Below are 26,374 nucleotides of genomic sequence, written 5' to 3'. Positions count from 1 at the left end.
TTATAATTAGTTAATATTTCATTGTATATGTTATGTATATTTAAATATTTCAGTCTTTTGATTATTCAGTCGTTTTACAAATATAAAAAATTAATAAAATAAAGGAATTTGTTTTTTCTTTAAGCTTAATTATTTCCTTCATAGTCAAGGTGCTCTAATTGCAGCATCTTCACTTTTATTTAAATTTTTCGCTGTAACAGCTCCTCTTTAATCCTGTTGTGTCTTTGTTGTTCTTTAAATTGTTTCGCTGCAGTCTCCGCCAAACTTTCGAGCGATTGATTCATTCGCCGCAAATATGTACACATTTTGTCCATTTTATTCAAAGAATTTTCATGGAACTTCGTGGCATTTGTATAAAATTCACTCTGAATGTATAATTGTTCTTGCAGCAAGGAAGAAGTGGTCTCCTTTACTGCTCTTCTTTCCCTGGGCTGGCTACTTGCTCTGCTAGTGGAAGGTAAATTATCATCAAAGGAACGGTTGGAAATGTCCATTTCAGACAGCTGTTCATTTTCAACCGCTACCCTTCCACCGAAATCTTGCGCACCTCGAACACCGCTTGTGCATGTTTCCAGCCCAGTTAGCCCTATAACTTTCTCCTCAAGTGGACTTATGCGTTGGATTTTACACTGACCGCCACCGGTGCCCATCATTTCCTTTTTGTTGCTAGAAAGCTTGCGTTTTATGTAGCACTTCCAATCGATCCATACCTGCAATAAATCATTGCATTTATTTTCAAACAATTAAATTCTCGGTAATCTCTTACCTTTTTCCAGGCAGTAGAATCCTTCCTTGGCGGACCAAGTGCATTTAGTGTACGCGCGACCTCCTCCCAAAACGCTTGTACCTCTTCTTTTGGGCGCTTTTGAAATCCTTGGGCGATGTCCCTCTTACTTTCCAACATTTCGGCAAGTTTCTCATATTGCCCGGGTGTTGTTGTTTTTGACCTACAAACAATAAAAAAAAAAAAACCACCAGATTAGCAAACCAACTGAAAATTTTTATTTTAAATTTATTTTGCAGTGATTAACAAATATTTAACTTACATTTTTATAAATTTTTATCTTTTAAAAGCGCTCAAAACACAAATTGAAATTTTCTACGTCAACAAATTTGCAACGGAGAAAAACGGAACTACGATCGAAATGCAGAATACACAAAATCGAACGATTCGAAGTTGGATCGAAAGAGATTGGAACACAGAATACCAAAATTGCCAAATCGAAAAAATTCCAATCCAAGTCGAAATGCAGAATAGGGCTGAATATTACCACAAATTCCCCACCTTCAACTAACTTTCGAATATCGAATTTCCATGGTGTCATCTTCCTCACCTGCAGACAATACATGTTACCGTCTTACTCCTTTACATACAATCTGATACAATTTTATAAATATCGAATTTACTCATTTCCATATTGTCTTCCTCATCTGCATACAATTTGATTTTTCCCTCTTCCTCCCTAACGCCCCTTCAGCCCATTATTGAAATCATATGGTATGTGGTTAAGTGCCTTATGCTGAGCGCACAACTTTTATTAACTCTGAGTTCGACTACCGCGTCGACTCCATGATATCTATTTATTTTGTATTTTTTCAATCAAAAATCAATAAATGTTTCTTTTTATAAGGTAAAGAAAGAAGGCAGAAAATTTGAAAAAGAGCCCGATTCACCAGGCCATCATAAAAATGAGTAGGGTTACTGGATAATATAAATTGCATTTGGCATCTCTAATGAATGCTGCTAAGTAAAAAGTACTCGGGCTATCTCCTTTGTACAACATATAAACATGTTGCCAATCCAGAAATTAACGTTAGTTATATCTTCCACGCATTCACTCACCATCACTTGATTGAAACTCATGCATTTGGCATCTCTAATGAATGCTGCGAAGTAAAAAGTACTATACGAATCATAGAGGATAATAGGGCTATCTCCTTTGTACAACATATAAATATGTTTCCAAGTTAGAAATTACCGTTAATTATATATATGTCCCACGCATTCACTCACCACTCACCACTCACTAGACTGAAACTCATGCTTATAACTGCCTGTTAGGCTACCAAATGTCACAAGCTGTTGTGGCACAACTGTGTAAGCAACTACATTGTTATACGATTTCGTGGGTTCGAATCCCGAAAAATTCTGATATTGCGCCAAAATAGCAAAATTTTGCCAATAAGCGCGTCTTCTTACAATGCAATATCAAAGCAAAATTGTTTGCAAGACATAATAATGTGCTAAAACCATTTGACAAAATCAAAAGCTAACCAAATTCAAACAATTGTTGAATTACTTTCAATTGTTAGAAATTGTTCTCAAAGCTAAAAAGGGCATTTCAAGACTATAGAAAGCTGGCATGGTAATAGGCGAACATATAAAATAGCAAATGTCGCTAAAATATGCAAGCATTTTTCCTAAGTTTCATACCCGCCTTCGCTTCATCCACAAGCACAAAACTCAAACCAGAGACAAAATCTTACATTTTGATTTTGTGTCGATTCTTATTACCAACACATTCAAACATTTCGTCCAGCCGCGTACATATAGGCCAAAACTAACACAACATTAGATTTTGGCGAGGAAATCTTACATTCCCTCCTACGTCCCATCCACAAAATCACAAACATAAGAGGAAGAACAAAAAATCGAAGTCAAACAACATATTATTTCGACTTGATTCCGCTTACTAACACATTCAAAGTTTCAGTGTGGCCTCGTACATATAGGGCAAAACTACTACACCCTAAGAGGAAAACTTCCATTCCCGCCTACTGCACCTTGTCCAAAAGCAAACTTATAGAAATTTATTCTTTCAAAGACATTGGTAAAAATCCAATAAATCTTGCTTGTCTTCAAAGTGTAAGAAGAGTAAAGAGTAAAGAAAGAAGAATATTGGACAAGAAACATTTTTATATTACCAGGCACTCATAAAAATTGGCGCGTGTGTGAAATGTATGAAAATAGTATTTTGGCTTTCGTAAGCACACATGCCATTCCTTTTACGCATGAGACTATACCACACAAAACTTCATATTTCCATTTCTTTTCTGATATTTCGAAGTTTCTAATGAGGAGAAAAAATCTTCTTTTTCTTTGTCACCGCCTTCACCTGACCAACAAACAAAATAACAAAAGCGAAATTTTGAAGTCGTTCGCACTTGCAAGCGCAATGTATTTGAAATTATGCATGGTCAGTTGATAAGGTCCGAACAGAGAATTAATAAGCTGAAAATAAGAGGTAATCAAAGATTTTAAACGCAAAATAGTCAAAAAGGGAAAAAATTGCCAAAAATCGGCGGAATTTTCTATGAACTTGACATTTGCACTTTGGTAGGGTAGAATTAAAAGGGGTATAAAACTGTATGCTTGAAATATTATTTCAAATTACAGAAAAAAATTCAAACTTAATAAATATAATTAACAAAACTAAAATTTTTCATACATTTATATTTTTATTTATATTTTTTTTTATATTTTTTTTTTATTTACATATGCTTAACAAAAATATTTTAAAGAAGCCTGAAACACGAAAAGAGAAAATAAGATACAAAACAATTAGAAAAGGGGATTTAATAATAATTATTTAAAAACCTGAAAGGAAAAGAAGAATAATTCATAAAGCAGCTGAAGAGAAAACAAAAATTATTAAAAATCTGAAAAGAAAAAAGGAAAAATTAATTAAAAACATTTAATCACTTGAATGAAAATTGGTATAAATAGACACGATTTACGAATTCGCCAGACTCTTAATGGCGAATTCTCTCAGGATATAATCAATTAAGATTAAATCATTTCTCAGAGAAGCAAAAGTGCATATTCTCTGATTTTTTCACCTGGTTTACAAAAACGACTAATATAATCGATTTTGAAAACCTAGGCTCGTGTGTCAAATGTTTAGATTTTTAAAAGGTAAACACGATTTGCGAGTTCGCCTAACACTTAAAAGCGAACTCTCACACGATGCATCAATGATGAATACATCATTTTCACCTGACACCAACTCGTCTAGGCTCGTGTTAGCTGAAAAAAGAAAATAATTCATAATATTAATAAATGTTTTTAAAATTGATTTTATTATCACAAATGAAATAAATAAAAATTAATTTTTTATACCAAATCTACGAAACTTATTAAATCTACATCTACGAAATTTATTTAAATCTACATCTACGAAATATATTTACATCTAAATTTACGAAATTTATTTAAATCTACATCTACGAAATATACGTGTTAAGAAAATAATCTGAAAAGAAAAGAAAAAAATGTATCAGTATTTCCATTAAACATTTAAATATACATTTTACTTACTATCCGATTGTCCCTAGCAACTACTACTGTCAATTGCGCTTGGCTATGGATGAGCTAAATTTTCCTAGGTTGAGCATTTAGTCGTTTTAATTTATTGCTTTTATGGCGCTCTCGAGTGGTAATCAAGTCATCTCTAGCCATCCATCTCGCATTTTTAAATAATAAAACAACAACTAATGAATCTAATAGTTGCTTACGGTGTTCCAAACAAGGCCCAGCTTCCGAAAACCAATTTGGAAACTCGTGTTCGGTCAAAGTGGTCAAAATGTCAACTATATTTTCTTTTAAACTAGGGTAATGAGATCTCTGGCTAAATATTTGTTTATACCAGAACATTTGGCGATGACATACTTCGAATACATCATCGCTTGGGTTCACTAACAATAATCTCTCATTCCCTTTATAATTTTTTGACCGAATAAGAGCTTCCGAATCGGAGTTCAAGTCGCAATATGGTTTTACCGTAGCTTTGGAACAATTATCGCAATTCAGTTTGTTAAATAAAGTATTACAAATGGTATATCCTGTGTAGTACCTCTGAACTTGAATTTCCCCTGGAATAACTTCTTCCTCATCTTCTAATGTGAGTGGGGAAAAATTCCCTAACGCTGGTATGACACTAAGAGGATATGCCTCTTCCTCTTCATAATCAAGAAGTTCCTCTTCTTCTTCAAGAAGGTCGTCTTCATCAACTTCTTTTGATTCATCAGCTTGATCCGTTGGATCAGCGACCTCGGTCAAAACAACTTGTTCATTTACCTGGAATAGTTCATCACCAGCGTCTTCTTGAAGTGTATTCCATTCTAAATCCAAGTCTTCATCGTCTTCACAGTTATTACCTTTGTTTTTGTTATCAAATCTATATCTTAAAATGCGCATTGTAACCAAACGAGCAACTATATATTGGATATCATGCGCAGATGGATGGGTATTGATGCCTTGACTAGCTCGAACTTTATCAAAAAGGTTTTCAAGCGCATCTTGATTCAATTTACCCAATAATATATATTCAACCTTCGGGTAATCTTCAAAAATATCGCTAGATAAACTTATCATAGCTCTAATGGTTAAAATTAATCCCTCGAAGCATGTCACTTTATCATTGGGATTTACAATTGCCTCAAGATATTCGACGTGATCCATCAATCTTTTAACTTTCAAATTATTTTTCCTATTCATAGGCCATTTAATCGGGTTATTACTTGAAATTTTTTTGCAATTAAGCTCATCGAAAATGTCGTTCATTCGTTTTACGAAAATCTGAGTTGGAATGGCATTATTTAAAACGAAAGAATCATCCGAAAAAAGGCCCTTCTTCCATGCCATGTCAATGCCAGCTGCGACGGAATTACTAAGGACTTGTGTCGCCCGAGACACACTCATCTTTTCAAAACAATTCGGATCTATATGGGTAGAAGTTAGTTTTGGGCATATTTTAAAATTTGAATTTTTTTTGTCTCCTCATATAACTTCCGAATGACAGCGAAGCTGGCTAATCCGTTTCCAGTAACGAGATTGTACTTATGTAAATTATTTCGTACAGATTTTATCAGATGACAATAGTCATACATGAAATAAATTTTTTTTCCTTTTACAAAAATAAACGGATGATCCCTTGTGACATTCAGACCTTGGTACATTGAAACATTCGTCTTTGCCTGGTCACAATTTACTGCTTTAAGAGATAGACCTACATCCTCAACCGCTTGAATATTTTCAAATAAAATTTCATGCAATTCTTCTACCTTTAGACCATTTTTGACAGTGTAATATGATAAAACATATTTCCAATGAGAAGTTATGCCTTTGACCATGAAGAAGCAGCACTTGTCTGCAACTTGCTGCTTTCTTCTATTATTGCCAAGGTCAACAAAGCCATCAATTAGATCTCTATCTTTTGTTCTGTTGTATACGAGATCCTTTTTGATCGAAATTTCGTCAAAAAGTATTTCACAAACTTTTTCATCTGCAGACATCCCGCGTACAACCGTCTTCAAATTGGAAATAATGTTACTATCAACGCCTGGTACTACATATTTTATTGGTCGCCACGAGAGAAGAGTTTTTTTGTGAGGCAATGCAAAATTTAAGTCATCGCGGAGGAAGTTGTAGGCCTTTGTGGACATATAATTAATATTTTGTGCCAAGGTCTTACTTTCTGCATTTGGATATGAAAACGTAGTGTCGACTATCATTCTTGCGAATGTAATAGCGTCAGCACTAGCGTTTTCTGAAGGTATAATAGCCGTTTCAAGTACTTTTTTCAAATCCTGAACTTCTTTTTCTAACTCTAAAATGCGTTTGTAACGTTGTACGTCTTTTTTCAGATACATCTGAAAAACTTTCGCCATAAGTTCAGGATGTTGAAAAATGTCTATGTCATCTCCTACCAACTCAGACGAATGCCCGTGCCCGCGCTTTGCCCAGAGGTCAGAAAATTTTTCGAACTCCTGAAGGGTAATGTCCGGTCTTTCATCCGACAATACAAATGTGCCTTCAGGCATTTCATTAGGATTTTCGCAATTCTCCGAAATGCCTGAACAGCTACTAAAATCATTTGCTTCCAAATGATATTTGGGAAAAGCACCCTTCAGGACTCTATTCTTTGCAAGATATTTGCTGTCAAAGTGACGTTCGCAAATGCTCAACGTTTTTCTGTTTTTAAAAGGGACATTTAAGCAACATGCCGTCGCCCACGAATTGAAAGCAGCCTCGTCGCTAGGGAACGAATAAAGGACACAGCTTTCGTCCTTTGCGCAGGACCCTATACAGCATTTTCTGGCCCGTTTTCGTGGCTCCGCAATTGGAGTTGAAGAAACGGGCGCAGAAAAAGTGGTTGCATAGCACATCGGCTCCTCATCGGCGACCTCGGCAATCGGGGCAGCAACCGTAGCATCTATATAGAAAATGCCATAATTTAGTTGCTTTTCCCAATTAAAAATTGTATAAAAAAATCAATAAATTTAACAAAAAAAAAAAAATGCCGCTCAAAATATTTGATAAAAAAAACTTTAGAAAATAGAATAATAAAAAATTATTTTATAAAAAACCAATAAATTTAACAAAATAATGCCGCTAAAAATCTTTGATAAAAAAAAAACTATAGAAAATAAAAATTAAAAACAGAAATCATGTTAGTAAAATAAATGAAAATAAAATTATAATAAAACATAAAACAACATAAGCAAATAAACCAAAAATTTAATAAAAGGAATTAGAAAAAAATTATAATAAAATGAATTTAAAAAAACTTGAATATAAAAGGATACAATATAATAAAACAAAATAGCAGACACAAAATAAACCAAAAAAGAATAATAATTAAATTTATTTCAAAAATATATTTATTTATATAAAAATATTTTTAAAAAGTAAGTTTACAGAAATAGATATTAAGCTTATAAAACGCTGATTTCGTTAGAAGCTGAAAAATGTAAGCTTACATAAAATTTTAAAAGAAAGCAATACATTTGATTTTTTTTTTGTAAAACTAAATCATTAACAAACATTCGGTCTCAACGCTTACAAAAGAAAATTTAAATTTATTTACTATTGAAAGCATTTATACTTCGCCTATTTTGTAAACTTACTTAAAGGTATTTCCAATAACATTTACAGAATTTTCTGTTCGGTATAGAAAATACACACATCACACGCACATACATATTTTTTTAACTCCTTTACACCACTTTCACACAATTAAACCATTATTTTTACTTACCAATGTATGGCACAGCATCCTCCCTCAGGCGGTTGCCTTTATGATGAAGGTCCCGGTCTGCAAAGTGTGCCCGGCACACATAATAATTCCATTTAGGAATATGGGCGTCAAGGGCAATGCCCAAAGCCGCCCTCCACTTCTTGTCTTGAGAAGGCTTTACCGGCCAACGGAAGACCGGCAAAACCTTCTCGGTGTTTACACACCCACCAACAACACAATTGCGTACGCGCGACATCGTAATTAATTTATTTAATTATATTTAACCACGAGTAACTTTTATGTCGATCGCGTCAACCGCACTTTGAAGAAAACTTTTTGGAATGAGCAAAATAACATCGGCTTTTGCTTATCGAAAATTCATAATTCGATATGTTAACGGGACTTTCCAGCAATAAAAAAAAAAAAAGTAAACAAGCTGTATTGAGGTTCGAACCTTAAACACCTATAGCCTTAAACTAGTGCCTAACAGGTGCGCCAAACGTACTATAAGTTTCACGTTGTCTTATCTGTTACTTAGACCGTATATACTTATTTGCAACGTCATAAGGCTATTTTCAACCCTCCATTTACCATTGAAATTAAGCTTATTTTACCTTTTTCAAGATTTCTAAATTATATTAATTAAATTCAAATTCATATTAAATTATAAAACAAGCAAATATATTGCTAAAAGTAATAAAATTTAAATTTAATTAATCCTACTAAATACCTATATTCCTACAAAGAAATCATATTAAGAGAAAATCCAAAGAATTTAACACTAGCTGAAACTGTTGACAGAGAATTTTCTGCTGTTAACTGGTTAACATTGAAATTGGATTGTGTGTGGTGAAGTGCAAGACGTGTTCACATGCAAAAAAGTTGGAATCTAGCAAAAACGCCTTCTCATTGTGTCTAAATTCTCTGCTATTATGATGTTAGAGTAGACATCAAAGAACGGTCAGCTTACTTGGGTGGCCTTCAATGTTTTTGGGCTTAACTTGTACACCACACAAAACTAAAGCTCGACGCTATGCTCTTGTCGCTGTTCTTATCGACGCTCTTATCGCTTATCGCATCTCTGACATGCCCGCACGAGTTATGTCTTTATGCTCGACGCTGGGCAGGGTACTTACGTTAGAAAAACCGCACTCAAGAAAAGAGACATTAAGTTGTGGTGTTATAATTTTATAATTCTTTATTCAATAGTTTTAACGAACTACGGTTTGCTGTCGGGTTAATTCAGGATTTATCGATCATTGATATTACAATACTTCACAATCGAGATCGACCGACAGGCCGTTTTGGTTTCCGGGCAACAACTGCCTCTTCAATATTTTTCAATAAGTCGCTTAACCTAAATACATAAGGCATCTTTTCGATGCATATACATAATTACCTATTTACTAAGCCCACTCAACAATTCACATATTCCCACATATGTATGTACTTTGGCTGCAACATAGTTGCAGTCAGTATTATTATTTATTATGCTTATTGGGGTATCTCATTTCATTCAGGAATGTTTTGCATTCCCGAATGTTGACACCAATAAGTATGTCAGTTTGTATATCTGTATGCCTCTGTAGAACAACATAGCAGAGGCATCAACTGAGTTGGTTTCTATTAATGTATGTATGTTTGTACATTTGTATGCTTCTAAAGTGGAGTCATACACAAAGCCCAGTCTAGCTGGTTGCAACAAAGTATCTTATTTGCTTTATTTATTGTGTGGGTGGCCTGATGTGAAATGCTGAGCAAGCATTGCTTAAGACAACTAAGTTCTTATTTTGGGTGAACAAGTATATTTTAAAATATACTTGTTTTCCCTTTTTCTTCGGTATGGGGGGCATTCCACATAACTCACGCAAAGATAAATAAAACGCGAAACTTAAGTTTGTATTTTACTATTTATCTATTCCAAACTTTGTTAGCCCGCACTATGCGCCTTTGACACTTAAATTTATGTTTTATTATTTATTCCAGACGTTGTTAGGCGGCACTATGCGCCTTTAGCTCGCGAGTGAGTTCAAGACTAACTTAACTTTAAGCTACCGCTTACCAAATAACCTGAGCCGGCCTACGTGACCAAAGATGCCTGGTCAGCAGAATAGGGATTGCGCGTGTTTCTCTCACCTGAAGTGTTTGGTTTGTTAGTTACGCGTGTTTCTCTCACCTAAGGTGTTTAATTTCCTTAGCTAAGAGGGCGGATGCGCGTGCAGCGCAATTGCATTTTTGGTTGCAATATGATTCCAAAGTATGCGAGCGTTTTGCCGTTGGAATTGTGTGGGAACTGAATCGCATGATAATTTGGTGATTATGTGGGAATTGGTTTAACAAAGTATGGTATTAACTTATATAATATCTCTTGATAAATAATATTCAAAATTCTCAAATTATCCAAATTTGTTGATAAATTTTGAATTTTAAGAATGTGTTGTCTTGTGAAATCTTGATTTCCTCGGCGCGAATGACCAAATGTTGCGGGGATGTTGCACCCGCGAAAGTCGGGTGCGCATGTTCGCAAATAAGAAGAAATAAGAAAAGGAATTAATACCGAGTTACAATTGTTTATTTCTATGTATCACACAATAATAATAATCGCTGTATTTCATAGATAGATAAATTATTTACAGTGCAATTGGCAAGTTAAAAATTAGCATAATCGCAAAATTGTTGGATTGTTGTTGGGGATAGCTGCTGGCTCACGAACGTTCTTAAAAGAAGTGAAAGAATGCACACGAGAAAAAGTCCGCGCCACCTGCCTATAGCTAACTTTCGTCGAGTTTTTCCCCTTCGAAGTTAGCGCTCGGTAGGTGTTGGCCGTTACCAGCAAATAATGATATTACTAATAAATACGCGGTAGGGTGGTCGGTAATATTTAGGCTGATGGCCTAAACAGTGTATTATTTGTCCTTCTTCAGTTACGACTGTACTATTCCTGTTTTCCTTAACTACCTCCTTACTGTATAACTTACTTAGTTTAGTTCCTAATATTTTTCACGTAAATTACCTGTCCTCGTAGGTAAGATTTTGCGATTTGTTGTGTTTTTTTTGTGATATTCAATATCTTTGCTAGAAATGTCTTAAAATTAATCTTACGTAAATGTCCATCGCTGCGTGTGGATGTTTTTGGATGCGTTGAGGTTATCCTTTTCCTTCCGTACTGGGGCCCTCAGCGTCTCTTATTTTTCCACTTCTGTCGCTTGCTGTACTGGATGTACTCCGCAGCTATTGCCCTCTCCTGGTGTCTCGTAGTTGCTCGATTACTTATTCTTCTTTACTCACGCGGCCTTACTTTGATATTTTCAGGTGGTTTTTGAAATGGTACCATCGCAATATGCAAGTAAATGTTTCTTTCTTTTCCGTTTCTCTTAAACAAAAATAATTTAATAGTTGAATATTAAATTATTATTATAAGCTGGAGTTTAGCTCAGGAATTCTTAAATATTAAATAGATAATTGTGCAAAAATTCAAAGTAGATCAGACCATTTTAAGTACCGCTATGCTGTGAATCGGTAGCAATGTTGGAAACGAACAGCACAGTACATTGTGCATATGGGCAATGCTTTTATGCTTTCCACTGAAGCAGTAGTCTGGGAGACCTGATCTCCGAGCGAAAAGGGCTGATCTCCGCTTCGAGCCCAGTCAACTGGCTCTGACCCTGTGTAGGACGCAGAGTCCTAGTCTTGGTTCGTGTACCGTAAAGACTGTGTGTGCCAGATGCCGCTCCTAACATGGGGAAGCACACGAACCTGACGACTTATTGACCCTAAGATGTAAAATTGGTCACTTGCTTGTAGCCGTTAAAGCAAAGACCGCAGCTCTTGGTTACCGCTCCAAAGAGCCCAAATCGTACAGATGTAGGCGGCCGGAGCCTCCTGCTCCGTAACTCAATGCAGAAAGAATGCCGCCCCTAAACCTGGTGATCGCACACGTCCCGTTGGGGCTGTGTGTACCAGATTCCGCCATTACCATGGGGAAACAAACGCATCCGGCGAACAAGAAGTGCCGTCCCTAACATAGGAAAACAGCCGCACACTTGTACCCGTTAAGGCAAAAACAGCTTTTCTTGGTTACCGCTCCAAGGAGCTCGAACCATACGGGTGGAGGATGCCGGAGTCTCTCCTTTTGTATGTTCAGTGCCTCGTGGGAGCGGCATAAGCACCGCACCGCGCCAAGGTGCCTTTCATAGCGGAGGCACCACGTAAGTTGGTATGTATCTTATAGTATAAATTAACTGAATGCGCACTTCATAGTATCCACTTTGAATTTATTTTTATCGTCCAGCCGACCTCCGACCGGCTTCGGTCATAATAATATTGTAAGTGAGGACATTCTAAACTATCTTACCTTTGCAGTCCTACAATTTTCAAGTTTAATCAAAAAGTATAATAGTAATGCAAGTTACAAAATATCACGAACAAATTGAGACACCTTGATGTCGACTGTATAATTCGTTGTGGTTCGCTTCCTAGTGAGAAATTACTAAATGTTAATAAGTTTAATTGCAACAATATGCAACTTTAAACAATATAGTATTTTTAACAATTGCAACGATATGCAACCTTTATACAATTTAATAGTTCCACTTGTAACTATATGAACCTTTACACAGTTTATCATTTCCAATTGCAACGATATGCCAAAAAGAAACACTACTGTAATGGATGCTTCGTTAAATACTTTATCCAAATTGTATAATTTTTGTAGCAAGGTGCATCGCAGGAAATACGTAAATAGTTGTAAAAATTCAGCCGCCACACAATGAAAAATACTGTTTGTAAATTTATGGTATAAGTATCACTTATATTACTTGCACAATTTTTTAGCGTTGTCGGTTTGAGGTACCAAAAATATAATGGCCAAGCCACTCACGCACCGGGTTGCATTAGTCCGTGCGAGTAAATTTGAACACCAGCTGATGCATGACGCATGGTTTTGTTTTAAATTGCTTGATGTGGTGAAATCTTTTGATTGAAATTAAGGTCCGTTCATAGGTGCCATTGTAGCGAAGCTATCTAATATTTAAAATATCAATATATTTTAAATATTTATTTGCGTAAATCAAAATATTTTATATGTCTTTTATTTTAGAAATATCTCACAAGAATAATTTTATTTTCAATCATCCAAATTTTATACAGCATAAAAATCAATGTTTATAATAAACAAAAGAACAAATAACATGTAGTTATTAAACAAAGTATATATAAATTAATGACCATGCAGAGACACTACATATACTCCCCCTCCATAAAAAAAAAATATATATATATATATTAATAATAATAATAATTATTTTATCATACTAAAGTAAAGAAAATGTAACTCTCTTCTTTTGTTTGAAAGACATGTTTGTGTTTTGAGATGTATTTTGATCAATGTAAGCTGGCTTGATTCGATCAATTGTTATATTTTCAGATATACCATTCCTAACAATCTTAAAAAATTTTGGATTTTTTTCGATTACTTCAAAAGGTCCTTCGTAAGGATAAATAAAATGTTTCTTTGTAATAGGAACACGAACAAGAACTTGTTTGCATGTGCTCAAATCATTTGGCATACGAAATTTTTCATGTTTGTTATGATGAGATAAATTAGATCCTGTATTCATAAAATGATTTCTTAACTTTGTTACAAATTCAGTATTATAAAACTCATTATTTAAATTGACTACTAAATCTCCAGGTAACCTTAAAGTTTGTCCATAAACCATTTCCGCAGGAGTGGACCCTAAATCTTCCTTGAAACAAGAACGTAAACCCAATAAAACTATTGGCAATTCATCCGACCAATTGCTGGAACTACCGCGTGCAAGGATTGACAATTTTAATTGCCGATGAAAGCGTTCTATCATTCCATTTGCTTGTGGATGATATGATGAAGTTCTAACTAATTCACTCCCTATATATCTTGCGAGTTCAAGAAAAGTACTCGAAGTGAATTGACCACGTCGATCAGTTGTTATATGCGTGGGTACACCAAAACGCGGAATATATTGTTCAATAAACTTTTGAGCAATAGATTTTGCTGTAATTTCTTTTAAAGGATATGCCTCAGGCCATCGAGTATTTCTATCAATTATTGTTAGGATATATCGAAATCCATTTGAAACTGGTAAAGGACCTACAATATCAATATGCACATGATCAAATCTTCCTTTTGGAATTGTTATCTTCTGAACTGGAGATTTAACATGTCTATAAACTTTAGATTTTTGGCAGTCTACACACGACTTCGTCCATTCATTTATTTGTTTATTCATAAATGGTCAGAAATACCTGGATGTTATTAAATGATGAGTAGATCTAATACCTGGATGACTTATTGAATGTAATTTATGAAATACATCCGAACGTAGACTGTTTTGTACATATGGTCTTGTCAAACCATTATATTCTTCACAATAAATATTAAATTTTAAAAGAGGTATCTGAATACCTTTAAGATTATATGGGCACGGAGAGTTCTGAAGAAGCGTCTTTAATTCCTGATCCTTGTTTTGTTCTACGTATAATCTCTTTAAACTAAATTCTTGTTCCAATGTTGTAACTTCGGGTGTTCTAGACAACGTATCTGCAACTATGTTATCCCTACCAGAAATATGTTGTATGTCATTTGTGAATTGAGAGATATATCCAAGATGTCTAATTTGACGAGGACTTCTGTCTGTTTTCCAATTGAGAACGTAGATTAAGGGTTTGTGATCAGTATACACAGTAAAATTTCTGCCCTCTAAAAAATGTCTAAAATGCTTAATTGTTTGATAAATCGCTAAGAGTTCCCGATCAAATGCGCTGTACTTTGACTCTGCAGCTGTTAATTTCTTTGAGAAAAATGCTAAGGGTTCTAGGCAATTTTTAGTGTGTTGTTGAAGAACAGCACCAATAGCTATTGTGGGAGCATCTGTTGAAATTGAAAGTCTAGCGTTAATATCAAAATGGTTTAAATGAACTGATGTCGCAAGTACTTCTTTTACTTTTATGAAGTTTGTTTTAGCATCAGTATTCCAAACAAGAATTTGACTTTTCTTCTGCAATGCATTTGTTGCTATTGAATGTAAAGGACTTAATAATTTTGCTAAATTTGGAATGCAGCGATGATAATAATTTATCATACCAATAAATTTCTGCAATTGCTTAACTGTTTTAGGTTGTTCAAATTCGCGTATAACCTTTACCTTTTCTCTTGTCGGTTTAATTCCTTCATTAGATATATTATAACTCAAGAAATTTATTTCAAAAACACCAAATATACATTTATTTGGTTTAATATTTAGCCCGAAGTCATGAAATCTCCTAAAAACGAAGACCGAACGGCATCCTAACAAATTCATACAACCCAAATGGTGTAGTGATAACAGTTTTAGAAAAATCATCTTCTGACATTGGTATCTGATGATAAGCTCGTACCAAGTCAATTTTTGAAAAAAATGTTTTTTTCACGAAGATTCATATTCAAATCATGAATATGAGGAAGTGGATACCTATCAGGAACCGTAACGAAATTTAACCTGTGATAATCACCAAAAGGTCTCCAGTCATTCACTTATTTTTTAGAAACTAGATGCAACGGTGATGCAACATGTGATGAAGAGGGGCGACAAATTCCTGATTTAACTAAAAAATCGAATTCACTCTTGGCAATTTTAAATTTAATGGGATCAAATCGACGGGGTTTTGAAAAAAGGTAAATCCCCATGACATACAATTCGATGAACGATTTTAACCGGTTTTGTATAATCCGGCTCTGTCAAAAGAGAATGATATGATTTAAGTAATAGTGTATATTTATTATCAATTGAAAAAAGTTTTGGTAAAGAAATTTTTTCGTAGCTAGAAATTGCATCAACAGACATTTTAGTTAAGGGATCAACAAGACGGTTATTTTTAAGATCAATAAGAAGTCCAAACTTTGCTAAAAAATCTGCTCCTATGATTGGCTTTGTTATATCAGCTATAACAAAAATAAACGGGAACTGTCTACGTAAAGACAAGTTCACATTAACGAGTTTTTTACCGAAAGTTTTGATACTACTTCCGTTTGCAGCAGTTAAAAATAAGTAAGAAGGTTTTTTAAATGCTTTGAATTTTGACGATGGTAGCACAGATATTTCTGCACCACTGTCTATGAGAAACTTCAATTTATTATTCTTATCATAAATAAACAGACGGCGTGCAGAGCAATTCTTTAACCCATCATCTGCCGTAAAAATCATGGGTGAATTTAGTTTCCCTTAGAATTATTCGAACATGGTTTCTCACATCTTCTCGCCTTACTACCAAAGCGATAATGATATTTACATACCCAATCACGCGATTCTGATCTATCTCGTACGTGATTTCGACTAAATGGTCGAGACTGCCTTTTTTGATTCTGAAACGCTTGTCGCATTGAACATACTTCAATTGACAACTTAGAAAAATGTTCACACATTGTTGAGGTAATTTTGTGAAGATTTTCTATCTCTTTTTCAAAATTTATGTCTTTTTGTTTTTCCAAACTAAACGCACACATTTCATTTCGCTTAGTAGTCTCCCACATATCATCAGCACGTTTTACTAAGTCAGTAATATTTTGTATATTAGATGAAGTTAAGGCTATATTTAAATTTTTAGGTAATCTTTTTAACCAAAGTTTTTTAATGAGATCAGATCCGAAACATGATCCGGCATGAAAAGAAAGATAGCGATATAACTCCGATGGTTTTCTATCGCCAATATCCGCATCAGACAAAACTTTATCTAACCGTTCCTGTTCACTCAAAGAGTGACGCTCAATTAAAATTCTCTTCAAGTTTTCATACTTGTTACTAGTAGGTGGATTTTGAATAATGTCAAACACTGTCATAATTGTTTCTTGTGATAACGATATTATTAAATATTCGTATTTTGAATTATCAGAACTTATTCCTTTTGAAGCAAATTGTGTTTCAATATGAACAAACCATGCTTCAGGATATTCTATCCAAAAATTAGGCAGTTTGATCGAAGCATCATGTATTTCAGCATTTGTTTGTGTTATAATTGGTTGCTGTGTCTGTGTTTCTGATTTCGTCTGTTGTCGTGTTTCCTGAGATGTTCTAACCATCTGTCTGGAAGAATCAGAACGTGTAGGTGACCTCATTTCGAATTCGAATTAAATTAAATCTAAGCTAAACAAAAATATATAATTTAATTTACTAAGTTGTATATCGTTGAGATAGTTGATTGATAATACAGACACAATGGTGTAGAAAAGCAGCATTTAATGTGTTAAGTTATTCCAAGTTATGCTCCGATATTAAATGTTGGCGGTTGAAAAACGGTTGTCGATTTTTTACTGATCACTTCCAATTACAATTGTTGATTTCTTTTTATTGATAACTTCCAATTTCACGGTTGTCAATTCGTTTTTTACTGATCACTTCAAATTACAATTGTTGATTCCTTTTTTTACTGATAACTTCCAATTTCACTTAGTGCAGAGAATTCATTTTAGCTGCAACTATTGCACATTTTATATCCTTTCTCATATATGTGTTTGGATGTTTAATCACTGCACATCTCCGTCTATATTATATATTTAGTCAAACTTAATATCAGCGCATGATAGTTCGTCTTTTTATATTTTCAAAACTAGATAAATTTTGAGTAATTTTTTTTTTTTTTTTTTAAATATGTTTGGGTTTGTAATTCATGATTAAAAATGGCTGGATCGCCAATTGTAGCGAAGCTATCTAATATTTATTTGTGTAAATTAAAATATTTTATATGTATTTTATTTTAGAAATATCTCACAAGAATAATTTTATTTTCAATCAACCAAATTTTATACAGCATAAAAATCAATGTTTATAATAAACAAAAGAACAAATAACAAGTAGTTATTAAACAAAGTATATATAAATTAATGACCATGTAGAGACACTACACCATTACACTACCATTTAGGTTTAATTACAATTTGCTTCATTATACAAATTGCGACTGCCTTACGACGGTCCGAAAATGGACTACATTACAAAAATTCTAATACTCAAAAATGAACTGGCTTAATTTAACAATTGCAAAGTTTTTCTCTATAAGTCACCTGATTTAGCGGTGCATCTCTTCATGTAATACATTTTAACATTAAAATAATATGATCATATACATAAGTACAAATAACCAGGGCTGCAAACCGCCTCGGATTTCGAAGCGGTTCAGTTCACTGGTTCGAACCACTTTGGCAAAACTTGAACCGGTTCGCGGCTTCCTCTGAACCGTCGAACCGGTTCGGTTCAAGTGGTTCAAACGTATAATACTAAATTTTGATAGTATACAAAATTTGAAATTCGTCACTTGGGATCTGTGTGCAACCAACCATCGATAGTCAATATCAATAAGCATACAAATAAAATACAGTTATTGAGATCAAATCCATGTATGTATTTATTTATAAAACTTATCAAAACGGTTTGTCGATTATTATAAAATGTAAGGAACGAAAATGGTAGAATGCATGACTATACCTATAGGGAATATTTACAACGCATATATTCTGCACTGTAATAACTTGTAAACGAATCCTGCTTGGTTTATTATCCGGGATCTTCCTCCAGCAAGGTCTTTAGCAGTTTTGCTATTTCTTGACAAAGCTGGCAGGATCGCCATGTAATAACTTTGAAATAATAAAACGAAAAAGGTTTTTCGAACGCTGATGAATAGCGTTAAAAAGCGATTCTTCTTTATTGGTGAAATTCATTTCTATTTATACAAAAGTTCTTAACCTACACATACATACTTACATGAATGTTTACATACTAGAAGTGCATGACTTAATAATGAAAAATGGTTTGTCAGCAAATTATTATATTGACCTACATATTGTCAATATGATCCGCGTGTAAGCTGGTTGACAAATGCGAATGAACTCATGGTGGTTATCTGGGTCAGTTAAATATGAAAGTTTGTTTGTATGTATATTTGTAACATTAAGCCTGTTCGAAGTGAGGTGAATTTCACGCAACACTACAGCACATAAGAAAGTAGTCGTATTTTTAAGAGAAGAAAAACTATTCAATTAACTGCTTTTAATATACATATAAAACATACCTACTAAATTTTAGAATGCGAGATTATTACACAAACTAAAAGATATTCATGAAAATGTAAATGTTGATATACGGTTATGTGAAAAATAATATGGCCTTCCTTTAAAACGGTATTGTTCCCAAATTATGTTTATTTATTAGATTTTAATAATTCCAATTTAAAATATCGTTCTAACTATAACACAAACTATATATACATTTCAAAGCTCCCAACAATTAATCAAATTATCAGCAGTTTTCCAGACATTTTAAAAACTTTCAAAAAATTTCTGAGTGTGCAGCTTTATAGCTCATCTAACTGTAGTGTAATAATGTGCAAATTTCAAAACTTCGCATTTTTTTTTATACACCGCACGAACAAAATTTGTCTTTATATTGAAGAAAAAAAAAAAAAAATTAACGGTAATTCTCATCTACTTGAAACCTGCACACTATTGCACTACAATTGAATGAGCGTCAAGACTGCACATTCAGAAACTTTCTGAAAACTGTTAATAAAAAGTTTCGAAAATTTATAAAAATTTTATTAATTTAACTTTAAAATGTTTAAAATTATACATATGTATGTGCTTTGTATTATAGTTCTGACTATGTTATAAATGAAAATTGAAAAATCTCTTTCATATACAAAGTTTTATGCACGGGGTTTGAACTCATTTTGTAAATTTGTTTATTTTTTCACTAGCTTTTGACCCCAGGCACAAATAGTAGACTCACTATTACTCTCAAAAGTGGCAACTCACGGCGTTGCCATCGAGAAAAAATTTATGCAATTTTATCTTTGAGTTGTATTTTCAATAGAACATAATTTGTAAAAACTGGCTCGAGGTTCGGTGTATTAAAAGACGAAAAGTTTTTAGTTTTTCCCCGATATATTTCAACCTCCTTAGGAGATCGTCTTTAGGGGATATATGAGTTCAAATATAATCACCCCTATTCTGCATTTCGATTGCGTTCCCGTTTCCCGTTCTACGCTCCGCTTTAGTCGAAGTTGGGTATTCTGCATTACGAAGAAATTGTAACGAGAAGAGGAAGAGCAAATGATTTTTCGAAATCAGCTGGTTGTACGGAATGTGTGCACATTGGAACAAAATAAATTAAAGAAAATTTGGAAAAAGCACTGAAAAACATTTATATTTTATTATCAACGCCATTTTGTAAAAAAAAGAAATCAATAGAATATATTGCGGCATTGTTATATTTTTTTGAGTGAAGTGCTTTCATTTCATTGCACTGGCCTAAAATACTTTATGAAGATTTATTTATTCTTTCCGCAAGGATTGTTTACGTTTTCACTTCACCTTCCTCTACTCCGGCAGCTTGCTTTGGCATATACCTGGACTCAACGAACAGACACAAATTATAGCTTCTTTATAATGGAATAAATAGCTGCGGCATTATTTGTGGAGTTGGAAAGCAACGCATACGAAATGGTCAGGCGAGAATGAAAAGGCAAATATTGCGAGATTTGTGTAATCCATTTGAGATGAGTCAATTGCCTTTTGACCTCTTCTCTGCGTGCGTCTATGTCATTGACTATTGCCTTTAAAGCATTTTTTTTTTAATTTTATTCTTATAGTATTTTGAGTACGTGTCCCATAATTCAGGATAACTTTCTTGTTTTTCAATTAACAAATGTGTTCTACTCCAAACGAATTTATTTTTGTCCATTTTTATAAATTTTGAAAATCACGTATACCCGACTACTTCTGCAAGTCTTCAAAACACTTGTAGTTGACAGCAAGTCGTTCAAGTTACTTCCAGCAAGCAACAAACACGCGTTTCCACATAATTGCTGCAAGTGCACTTCTGCAAGCCGTAACTTCTGGAAGCAACTTCCGCAAGAAAACTCGGTAGTGGGCACACGGCTTTAGAATCGAGTTTCGCATTGCGTTGGGAATGATAGCAGCTTGGTGTTCACTTGTTGATTGTTGTTATGATACGCTGTTGTTATTGCTGCTGTTTGCATAATTACTGTTGGGTGCTAACTTATATGTCAAGTCAGCATATTATTATTATAGTGACCTATTTATGGACACATGCAATTAGATACATATAAATATTTTGGCAGTCACATTGACGATTGACTTATCGATAAGTGTGTTGGTCAATGTGACGGGATGACAAATGTAAACAAATATGCATTGCATGTCCAAGCATTAATAACCCATTGGTGAACTCCCGCTGAGAATGCATAAATATTTGGGTCGGTACATTTAGCTATTTGTGTGGTCTATAAGTGCGTGTGTGCATTGTTAAATGCATTCAGAATGAGAGACATTTCCATGTAACGCTACTATGCTATCAACTTTTTAATTTATTCTTATCGTCCAGCCGACCTCCGACCGGCTTTGGTCAACCTAACTACAAGTGCTGTTGAAGAGATTTTCCATAATATTGTAAGTGAGGACATTCTAAAATCTCTTACCTTTGCAGTCCTACGATTTTCAAGTTTATTTTATTATATATGTTTGTTTAATGGTGTGCTCAGTTTATACTTATATTTAAGAATTCATGAGCTTAACACCGGCTTATAATAATAATTGAATTTCAATTATTATGTTTTTCTAAGAGAAACTGAAAAGAAAGAAACATTATACAGAAAGTAATGTTATTTAAGGATTTATATAAGTGTTCCCAGTGGCGGGTTATCGTGAGGAGCTCATAAGGGAGCTTAATTTAGATAGGCGAGTATTGCATTACGTATAGTGGTAAAAGTACATTCAAGACTGATACAGCTATACAAGTCATGGTAGTGCGAGCACCAGATAAGCAGAGGATTATTTATAGCAAAGTTTCGACGACAAAGAGGTAAATAAAAAGGAACGTAGTGTCTGGAAACCCTAGGAGGAACTGCAAAAAACAATCGGCCGAGAAGGTCAGCAGAATCAATTTCTCCAATAATGAGCTTATGGATGAACAATACCCCCAGTAGTATTCTCCGGTTTTCCAGAGTGGATAAGCTAATAAGAAGAAGTCTATTTCTGTATGGTGGAAGGTGGAGACTTGAGTCCCAGTTAAGGCCACGTAATGCGAATATCAAAAATTGCTTTTGAACTGACTCAAGACGCTTTATATGATTTTGAGAAACAGGGAACCAAACGCATGAGCAATACTCGGAGTATTGGACGGACCAGCGATCTGTAAAGAATCTTATTGAAGTACTTAGCCCATCTTTTAACGAACCCAAGTACACCCAAAGCTTTGTTGGCAATAGACGAAATATGCATGTTGAAACTCAGTTTCGGATCAAACGGAACACCTAAATCATTTACAATAGATATACGCTCCAAAGGGGTACCATCTATTACATACGGTTTAAAAACTGGTTTCACTCGGTGAAATGTCATATGCTTACATTTAGAGCAATTTAAAGCTAGTAAATTTGTTGTGCGCCAACAATGGAACGAGTCTAAGTCGGCCTGAAGAAGATCCAAGGAACTCAAATCTGTAGGACAGTAAATGTAGCAAAGTTGTACTGATCCGCATACATTATAATTTGGGAATGTAATATTATCTGTGGCAAGTCATTTATGAATAGGGTAAATAGTAAAGGGCCTAGATGACTTGCCTGAGGAAACTCCAAACGATTCCGAGAGATTACACTTGAACATGACTTTTTGGGTCAGGTTAGAAAGATAGCTTTTCAGCCACATTAATAGGTCAAACGGAAAGCCCAGTAAATCAAGCTTATGAATAAGTAACTCATGGTTGACGGTATCGAATGCTTTGCTGAAATCAGTATAGATGACATCCGTTTGCTTGTTCGCTAAAAATCCTTCCATAACTAAAGAGGTAAATACTAGCAAGTTTGTAGTGGTTGACCTCTGACGAATGAAACCGTGTTGGCATGGAGATAAAAGGGAAGAGCACTGATAGCCGAAAGTTTAGCAATACCCCCGTTTTTCTCAACTTTTGACCTACTCGGTTAATCCGGACATCTTCTGAGTAAGAGTCAGATATCATTTTCCAATCTGTTTACCAACTAGTAAAGAGCTAGCGGTTTTCCATGGTAACCATTTAGACCATCCCCAAGGTGACGGAATTAATTCAAGAGATTCTGCAATACCGTCGCGTAATCCAAATTAATTTCACGTTTCGCAGATTCGATTGCACGAAAGCTTAATACGTCCGGATCATCAACTTGTTGTTTCTTACTTTCGCCAAGCAGATAAACTACACCAATGTAAGATTCAGGATCAGACAAAGGTTCAGGTGACCAAAAGGCAGTGTGTTCACCATCAACAGAACCAGGTATTCCATGTATAGGAAAACTGGGACGTAGTAAATCTGCAGGACCACAAGATAACTTGCGGTATAGATCCAGTACCTTTCCAATCAATCCCTCCAGTCGTGATATATTTTGGATATTTTCTCCCGATCCGCTCAACGCTTGCAGCGATGATGTCGACGTCATGCCTGATTGATATAATGTTGTAATCTGCCGGCACTATATTATTAGGATTTGCATGTAAACACGTAGCGGGTAATTCGACGCCTTCATGGGTTCGGCGGGAGCGATGGCACGTCCAAACAGCGTTAGTCAATGGCGACTTCTCCAAACACGCTCGTTTAGATTCGGATGTTCCCAGCGTAGCTGACAGCATTTCGACCATCTCTCTTAAATTATCAATATGAAGATAAAAAGGTGACAAAATCTGTGCTTTAGGCAATCGGGGCAAATAATTGCACGAAGTAGTCTTAACAAAACCAATTGCGGAAATGTAATTACCGAGTGGACTGAAATGCGCACCCATTTGTCCAAGAGCTCTTCGAACATAGCTTGTTACAAAAACGTCCACGAAAGAGTGAACTCCAAGATTTCGATAATGTTGTAAAATCATGGCTTCTTTTAATTTATAACTAATTTGCAGCAGAGTGATACGATATAATGCTCCGGATAGTGACTTAGCTTCATCGGGCTGAAGTAATCCAAGTCGTGAGAATTTTGAAATTAGATCACATATGATAAATCCGGCGGCTCTAGTGATAACTGGCAGTATAATAGTGCGATCAATTTGTTGTAAATTTATATTTTTCATTGCTTCATTCACATTATTATACCCAAAGAAAAGCTTCTCAAAGAGTGCTTCTTTATTTTCCTTTGTGCTATGTTCACTTGTTTTAGCTCTAAAGTTTTCTATCCTTTCATTATCACGGTCTCCTTTCTTCTGGGATTTCTTCTTGCCCTTCCCTTTATCTTGCTTCGGCACAGAAGTTTCTACAGTAGAATCCGTCTCCTTAGCATCATTAATTTTCTTTTGCTTATTGCTTGTTTTAGGCATAATGCAAAACTAGTTGAAAATTATTAAAAGTGCAGAAAGTTTAAAGAATCGTTCTTGACTGTATCTGAAATCCAATGTGTCTTAAAAACCTTTTTTATACAGGGGTATAATAAAGGACTGTTTCCGAAGTGACGGCAATGACGCAGATCTCAGAGATAGCTCAAATAATTTTAAAATAGGCTCATATATGTTTTCAGCGCAGTACTTAAGCACACAACTAGGAACACCATCTGGTCCCGGAGAAAAGTTGGATTTCAAAGATTGAAGATTCTGAAGAACAATATTACCATCAATAGCAGGATTCCTAATGGAATTCGAGCTATCTAAGCGATAGGGGTATTGACCGGAATGAATATGTGGACTTAAAGAACTCAGAATAGAAGGATTCCCAGAATGTTTCCGTTTTGAATTTACGAAACTGTAAAACTTTTTTGGATTTTCAAAAAATTTAGCTTTACAACAAAGCTGATTAAGACGGTGAAAGTTAAAACGAACTATTCGATATTTAGAGAAGTTTGCAGATGTTCCAGTTTTCTTGAATTCTTATAAAGCCTAGATTTGATGTTATTAAGTTGCCTTGAAAACCAAGGCGGCTTATCTGAACACAGGGTATAGCGAGTAGGAATACAGGTATCAAATAAGCCGTACACAGAGAAAAACTATTGTAAAATTAACCAAGAATCGCATGTATCGTAACCAAGAACTTATGGAAAATTAACCTACTAGGTTTTTTTTTTGTATCTTAATGAAAAAAAACGTGGTTAAAGCTTTGCAAGCTTTCTTCTTGGGTAAATTTAACGAAGTATCGTATGTTTTTCCCAAGTTGGCTTAGGTAAGAAAATATTTCGGTAGCCTAACCTCTGAAAATTGTGTAATATTCAACCAAACCTCTTTTGCAGTTTGCACAAGTTTCCTGGTTGTTTTAACTAACATAACTTAGGTATTATTCTACCAAAAACTTTGGTAATTTGAAAATTGTCGATAACGCAGTGAATATTAACCTATCCCAGTAGAAAATTCGTTAGTTAAACATTTAAAAAGTTCGCAATATTTTGATTATCACTGCCTTATCCTTTGTCAAAAATATGTATCCTGCAAATAAAAAATTTAAATATTTTAGAAAAATTTTTTATTTCTGATTTTTATAACACTTTTACAGTTGAACATCAGATAATATTAAGGAAAAATTAAAATAGAGATTTCAATTCTGTAGGAAATAAAGGTACACGGTTAAAATTTCTACCCTAAATTTTAAACTTTTTCGCAATACATATATGTATGACCAAACCAAATTTGGTTTAAAATTTAAACTAGACCAGTTTTCAAAAAAATTGGTGAAAGGAAAAGATGTTGGCTGGGGTTTAAAATTTAAGGTCAAAATTTTAGCCGTGTATAGTTGAAAAAGTGCCCTTAACACCTAGTATTTAGTATTATCTTGATATTGAAGGAATTGTGATTAATCGGATTCTGAAATTTTCAAATTGTTAATATCGTTGATCGAAGTATCAATTATTGGCGATACAGACTTCTTTTTTATATTAAACAAATATCTTTGCATGAATGTCCATACACTTGTGCACCCGTCAGGATATTTTAAATTTATTACAAATATTAACTTAAAGCAATACTGAACCGCCTCTATATAAGATTTAAATGCGTACTTAATTCCATCTAACACAACATAAAAATCTTTAAAATTAAACTCGTCACCCACAACAATAACGAATGGTTGCAGAGTTGAACTATTTTCAAAACAGTTTGTCCTCTTCTCTGCAATTACTGCTTCCACTTCACTTGGTTGCCTGACTTTTACTGTGAAAGCATTTTGCGAATCCATAATTGTAAACTTTGTGCCCATTTACAACTTTTCCAGTTGGCAATAAAATTGAATGCAACAGCATTATTACATATATGTTGAAATTGTCTAACAAATATAGAAATTTAATGCAGTATTCGAAAAAGAGGCATGTAGGTACTTTAAACTTTGTCTGTA

At 34.3% G+C, this 26,374-nt stretch overlaps 2 protein-coding genes across 4 annotated transcripts in view; one reads left to right on the top strand and one right to left on the bottom strand.

Moving 5' to 3' along the window:
* The window catches only part of RhoGAP93B (MyTH4 and RhoGAP_KIAA1688 domain-containing protein RhoGAP93B), a 422,769-nt gene that overhangs the window by 242,475 nt on the left and 153,920 nt on the right, over positions 1-26,374 (top strand). The gene's annotated exons all lie outside the window — the stretch shown is intronic.
* Positions 84-1,656, bottom strand: LOC137236455 (uncharacterized). The gene is made up of 2 exons (XM_067759080.1): positions 767-1,656; positions 84-710 (listed from the first exon to the last, which is right to left on the bottom strand). Exons 1-2 carry the CDS (start codon positions 902-904, stop codon positions 180-182), a joined length of 669 nt encoding a protein of 222 aa, XP_067615181.1. The 5' UTR covers positions 905-1,656; the 3' UTR covers positions 84-179.

This window comes from Eurosta solidaginis, chromosome 1, assembly GCF_040869045.1.
Source record: "Eurosta solidaginis isolate ZX-2024a chromosome 1, ASM4086904v1, whole genome shotgun sequence".
NCBI lineage: Eukaryota > Metazoa > Arthropoda > Insecta > Diptera > Tephritidae > Eurosta > Eurosta solidaginis.
The sequence above is the reverse complement of the archived record's forward strand: the minus strand, read 5'-3'. Positions and strand labels throughout refer to the sequence as shown.